Source organism: Pinus tabuliformis, chromosome 6, assembly GCF_031772625.1.
Source record: "Pinus tabuliformis cultivar Carrire ecotype Pingquan chromosome 6, CPIR1, whole genome shotgun sequence".
Lineage (NCBI taxonomy): Eukaryota > Viridiplantae > Streptophyta > Pinopsida > Pinales > Pinaceae > Pinus > Pinus tabuliformis.
The window spans coordinates 1,878,908,838-1,878,915,200 of NC_142292.1; the positions used below are offsets into that span (position 1 = coordinate 1,878,908,838).

The 6,363-nt window shown below is 35.5% G+C and overlaps 1 protein-coding gene across 1 annotated transcript; it reads right to left on the bottom strand.

Annotated features, from left to right (window-relative positions):
- Positions 1–2,361: 2,361 nt before the first annotated feature.
- LOC149266679 (chemocyanin-like) lies at positions 2,362–4,015 on the bottom strand. The gene is made up of 3 exons (XM_089430810.1): positions 3,860–4,015; positions 3,371–3,559; positions 2,362–3,267 (listed from the first exon to the last, which is right to left on the bottom strand). The coding sequence occupies exons 2-3, from the start codon at positions 3,540–3,542 to the stop codon at positions 2,765–2,767; spliced, it is 675 nt and encodes a 224-aa protein (XP_089286936.1). The 5' UTR covers positions 3,543–3,559; positions 3,860–4,015; the 3' UTR covers positions 2,362–2,764.
- Positions 4,016–6,363: the final 2,348 nt, after the last annotated feature.

Sequence of the window (6,363 nt, forward strand, 5' to 3'; positions counted from 1 at the left end):
GCTAATGGTTTTTTCCACAAGGGTTTTCTAAGGTAAATATTATGTTTCAATATTGTTTTTGTTTTTTTTTTCTTGCATTCTATGTTTAGGAGTGGTATCATAGACATGGAAAGAGGATCATGTGTGTTGACATGTTATGGAATGTTTAGTCATTGATGGTGTATTCTTGGATTTGTGTAAAGGTCACTCGGTATTGAGTCCAAAGTCTATACAAGTTGGTAATACATTTTACAATAATTACCAAGCTCATCATGTTAGGATCATGGGCTAGAGGAGTCAATGGTTGCAAATATCGATATGTCTATTCTTAGTATGTTAAGGCCAAAGCCAATAGAGAGAAATGATATGTGAGAATAAAAGGGATAAAAGTCATGGTGATGTTCAAAGTGGAATAATTAATGAGGGATGCTTGTTCGTGGCTACATATTCGATATTATCAACCTAACTAGATTTATCTTGTGAATTATTTGTGATTTTTATCTTGATCTCAATAATATTGATGTTGAAAAGGTTGAGATTAGGGTGATTATATGATAGAACTTCCTATATTCTTGAGTAACTCCCTTAAAAAGGAAATATGCTTCCATGAAGATCAAGAATGTTGATCATGAAGCCTATTCGGTGATGTTAGGTTTGACATCAATGGGGTAGCATAAGCTAAATAAAACATGGGTACCAATGTATTTTAAATCAAATTGTATTGCAATTGGAGGATGAGTTACATTTTGTAATATATCTAAATTCAACAAGAAAGAAATAGTATCAATATGTGGCAAGGAAATGATGTATTTATGAGTAGTGATCATGCTTAGGGATGGAAGTTGCATTGAGGGGGGATTTGGAAATCTAACTATTGGTGTGGAGAGTCATAAATCCAAAGTCAAAGCACAATTATTAATACTAGCAGATGTGAACATACTTTTTTATCCACTCAAGCATTTGGTAACATTGCTAGAGCATAGATTAGTGGAAAAATCAAAGGGACCAAGTTGAAAAATACATAGCCAAGGTTAGATGAGAGAACCACAAGCATGGAGAATTTTCCATGATGCTTATTTGATTTGGAAGAGAATGTGAATGACTAGAAGCTCTTCCCTCTCTAGTGGATCCCAAGAACATGTGCTATAATCACCCATTGCGCTGGAAAATGTAAAGGCAAAGACAAAAGACAATGTAATTATAGAAAATAATGTTTAGGAGTGGTTTCCTGTGGTGGAAGATAGAAAAAAAGAGGTCACAAGAAAAACACCAAAATATATGAAAATGAAAAAATGACTACATAAATGTCCACACAAAAATAAATAAATAAATCTATTTTGAAAATGAATTTTTTCAACTACATATAAATAATCATATAAATATAAAATTCTAATAAACATGCTTATCTTTAAGTAAAATCTAAAACAATAAAATGCTAATTTTAAAATCTTTAAATATTTTTTTAAATATATAAAATTAAATTAAATTTATTTTAACTCCATAATTTCTAAATCTGTTATAATTTAGACAACAAAAACCATAAAAGGTGAAATGAATTAAAATAAAAAATATATTTCAGAAGGAAAAACACGAAACATGCACTAAATTTAACCTCCCTTCACTTATCAATATGAACTTATCTTTATTTCGATCTTTCTGCCTGAAGAAATAGAGGACATGAAATTATTTTGTGATCCCTCGTTACCTCTCATATAATATAGTTCAACAACCCTTTGAAATAATACAGAGCTGATAAGATTAAATACAAGAGAGAAGCACGCATGTATAATTTGTGTTTAAATTTGACTATGAAACGCATATATCGTACTCCAAAAAAATTCATAACTAAAGCTTTGCACATTTTTCTCATAAATGAGATAATATGGAGAATTATTTTATTTTAGTGTGGATGGATAATTAATTTAATAAGTATTTTTTTTTGGTATTTAGATGGTAATCAGGTAAGGTTAGCTATTAACTATTTAAAGTGGGATGTTTATTATTAGGATTGTGTTAGGTATGGCTTAGTCTATATGGTTTTTTTAGAAGTTTAATTTTCTCAAAGTGACTAACATCCTAAAGCTTTTCTCATGAAATTAATCATGTGACCTAGCACACACTAAATCCCACACAAACCCATTAGTCTATTTCTCATAGATGTTAATAAAAATTCTTTATTAAATATAAATAAATAAATTTATTCTTTAATTTAAATCTTTATGTTAATTTTCTTGTAATAAATGTAAAATATTAATATATACTTGTCATGTGCTCTACATCAATTAATCTATAAAATTTGGAATCCATATCCTACTTATTCGCCATTATCATACAAAATTATCAAATAACAAATAATATCATCTAAATTTATAAAACGAATAATTATGCCAAATTTATCAAAATTTTAAAATTAAAAATAATATCAGTTTACATATAACATAGATCTACCACATTGGGGGTCATAACCTAGGGCCAACTATGAAAAGGGGCTAAGGGTACAAGTCCAGTGGAATCAAGGGCCATATACTCACCTAGTTGTACCAGTGTCTCTGAGATCCCCAATATCCTGCGCCATTTAATAACTAAAATTCGTGCAAAATGTTAAAGTAAAGTAACAACATGAATCCATTTTATTAGCGTGACGGACATGAACCCAATGCATCCCGTCAACGATGATCACCACAATAGTACATGATGAGCAGAAAATAATATATATCCACCCAGGAATCGTCAAAAAGGCGCCCACTCAGTGAAATCAACATAATTGCTAGGTATCTATGCGTGCCTATAGCGACGCCATGGCCAGCAAAAGTGACCCTGCAAGGAGGAGGGCACCATCCAAGCGGAATGAAGGGGCGGCTGCGCTATTGTTTGATCCACTTGGGGGAGTCGCGGCAGTTGTGGATTCCGGCGGTGATGACCCTGTAGGCGTACCAGTGGAGGGAGTGCCCGAAGATGGGGAAGGCGATGAGGCAGTTGGTGGTGTGGGAGTGGTGGATGGTGGAGGGCTGGTGGGCGAGGGGGATGGTGGAGAGCTGGTGGGCGAGGGGGATGGCGCCGTTCCGTTGCTCTTTGAAGTGTTGGCGGCGGCAACGGTGACAGTCAGCTTCATGCCGCCGGTGCAGTGAGTTGGGATTCCGCAGATGTAATACTGGGCGCCCGTGCTGTTCAACGAAATGGTGTCGTTGCCGGTGGCGTATGTTGCCAAGGCATTAGTAAGGGTGCACGCATCGTACGCCGCCTTGTTCACCACCAGTGTATTGTGCGCGCCCGACGTGTATTTGAACACTGCATTATATTCAATCATCAGTCAGACTCATCAATACCTTCAGTTGCAAGAGTCTCAGGAAATATTCAGATGGGGTCTGGCTATAGTTTGTGTTTTACATACCCAGTTTGTCGCCCACAACAAATGTCTTGCCAGAAGTCCAGGTACTATAGTTGACGCCCAGCGTCCACTGTTGACTGCCACCAACGGTGTAGTATGTAGCCAAACAATTAAATGGCAAAACCATCATAGTCATGGCCACTACCGCTGCAATCCAAAATTTCTGCTGCTCCATTTCTTCCTCTAAATTAACTGCAATTCCGCAATATAAAGAATTAGCAAATTATTACCAGAGACATCAATGGAGTAAAAGAAAATTTTAATGATGTAAATTTATCTTAAAATTCAGAAATCTTAACTAGTTTGATCAGTAATAAATACCCAAACTATAAAATTGTTATAATTTTTTAAAACTTTGAAATTTTACAGAGTTTTCCATATATTTTTTTGGAAAAACATGGAAAATTATACCCCTGCTTAAAATTTTCAGCAACAACTGAGCACAATTAAAATTCAAAGACAAATATAATCTGAGAAAGATGAAGACCATACAATATAGTGCCGAGAATTATCGAAGATTTCGCTGGTCCAGCTGCTGCAGAGATCCGCGGACAGTTCTTGAAAACAAATGAAAGAAATGTGTGGCAATGTATTGAAGGGGGAGATTGGATATATAGAACAAAACACGCGCAGTGTAGCCGACATTGAAGTATTCAAAGCTGGGGTACCGCGTACCCATAGTCAAAGGTTGGCTCACTCGTCTGTTTTAGACATACACCTCAAATTTCCATCTACTCTTAAATTTATAAAATCTGGTGGGCCCTGAGGTCCCGTGCTCTGCATGAATTCCCACACCCAGAAAGATGCACTGTAATTTCCTCAGGGCGTTGGTCTTGTTTATTGAGGGAGTAGTTTTTATATGTGATTGTTTTGATATTTCAGGTTGATTTTTGGTTGGAATTAGGTGCAAAAAATTATAATCAGGTTCTAATTTGTGTTGTTTAAATTGGTTAAAATGGAAAATAAATTCGAAAACTTCCAAAAAAAAATAGCACTTAAAAATTACTATATATAATTTAGTTTAGTATTTTTTATATTGTAAAAATTTATTTTTAGTGTTTTAAACACTAAATATGATTTAACATCATCAAAAACTGATTAGACATTTCAAATTCCACAATTTAACACTTGTAACCTAATTTTTTTTTTTAATTTCGAACAAATTTAACCAAAAATATACCGGAAAAACTAACCTTTTCAAAGTCAAAATGTTGGCCGATTAGATTAAGCAATTTTGTCATCCTACCTACTTGGGGTTCGTTGGCGCTAGAGTCCAGACACGGCGGCGTTCATCTTGTTCTGGAAACGCTTGGAACGTCACGTTGAAAAAACAGGCGAGCGACAAAAATTTATTTGTCCAAACGTCATAAGAGTCTTCCCTTGATTTCCGTTACAAAATGCACAGAGTTCTAACGCCATACGCCTCTTCTGGTATGGCTTCCGTGACAAAATATGTCTCTGTGCTGTCGCCATTGTTGAGATAAATTAGTCGTCAGTTTGAAGCTATTTTATGATAAACGTGCGCAGGACTTCTTCACGCTAGTCATCCACTGGGCAGAATCGTACTGGTGAACATATTATATGATTCTTGGCAGAATCGTAGTGGTCATCATATTATATGAATTTTCGTTTTACAAAAAGAATGGTGGATTAGAAGAGCGTCCCCTTCTGCACTGTTGTACTTTCTGGATTGGTTATGCGTTTCTCTCAAGTGGCCTTTGCATAATGGTAAAGCCGAGAAGGTGAAATATCTCCATCAGAGATTAAAGTTTAGATTTCAAATAGGTATGTGTCAATGCTTTTGTTTTAGGTGAGAAACGACAATGATTTTTAATTTAGACGTACATTTTGAAATATTTAAAAAATAATGGATGAATATGAACCATTCATTTTGAAATCAATAAATTGAAAGCAACTATCATTTTTTTTTAAATAAAATGAAAGCAACAGTCAATTTTTTAAAATTTAAAATTAATAAAATGAAAGCAACAATCAATTTTTTTTAGTTTAATTGTAAAATGAATTTGTTCTTAATATTTTCAATAATATTAATTATATAATTATTTAAAAATTATATGAATTTTATAATTAGTTTTAACATTATAAAATAAAATTGTTTTTAATAATTTTAACCATGTTATATTGAGTATATAATTTATATAAATCTCGATGCGAAGCAGAGGATTCGCAGGCCAGGGTTCAGCCAGAGGGAGGAGGGAGGGAGGAGGACCGAAGGGTAAGGGCGGTTCCTGCGCATCAGGATAAACCTCGAGTGCGAACCTCAGCAAGCCGGATTTCTGCAAAAGATCAAAACGGAAACAAAAGAGTGCGGGATAAGCCAAGGGCAACTGCTGACTGGAAGAGATGGGAACGGAGCAAGGGAGGGGAGAGATCCCCTCCTATAAGGCAGTAATAACGGGGGAAGCAAGGAAGGAGCGGCAGAAGGAAGGAGAGAGAACAAATGAAGGCGAAATTTCAGCAGCAGGAGCACAAAGGAGATCAGGAATACCAAGCAAATGTCTACCAAGGGCAACGAAGGTTTGTAATCCCGCCCAATAGATTAAAAAATTACAGAAGCTACATGAGAGATTATGTTTTGATTTGTAAGTTCGTAGGATATTGGCCAGCTGAGAGAGATCTACTTAGATGGATTCAACAGAGGTGGAAACCAAAAGGACATGTGGAAGTCAAGTTGGGAGCGAAAGGGTTTTTTACAGTAATATTCTCCAATCTAGAAGATAGGGAACGGATCTTTGAGGAAGGACCCTATTTCATGAACAATGCCGGACTGTTTATGAGAGACTGGGTAGACTGCTATAACCCAGAGAAGGAGAGGATGTTAGCTGCCCCGATATGGATAAGACTCTTCGGCCTACCAACAAAATTTTGGGACCCAGAGATCCTCAAAGGCATAGGAAATGCAATAGGATCGTTTGTAAAAGTGGCAGAATCGACAAAGAGAGGAAGATACACAACATATGCCAGAATATGTGCGT

Coding starts and splice junctions, on each gene's coding strand:
- LOC149266679 (XM_089430810.1), bottom strand. CDS start 3,542: ATGGAGCAGCAGAAATTTTGGATTGCAGCGGTAGTGGCCATGACTATG. Junction 3,268..3,370: donor TGTTGTGGGCGACAAACTGG/GTATGTAAAACA, acceptor AATATAATGCAG/TGTTCAAATACACGTCGGGC.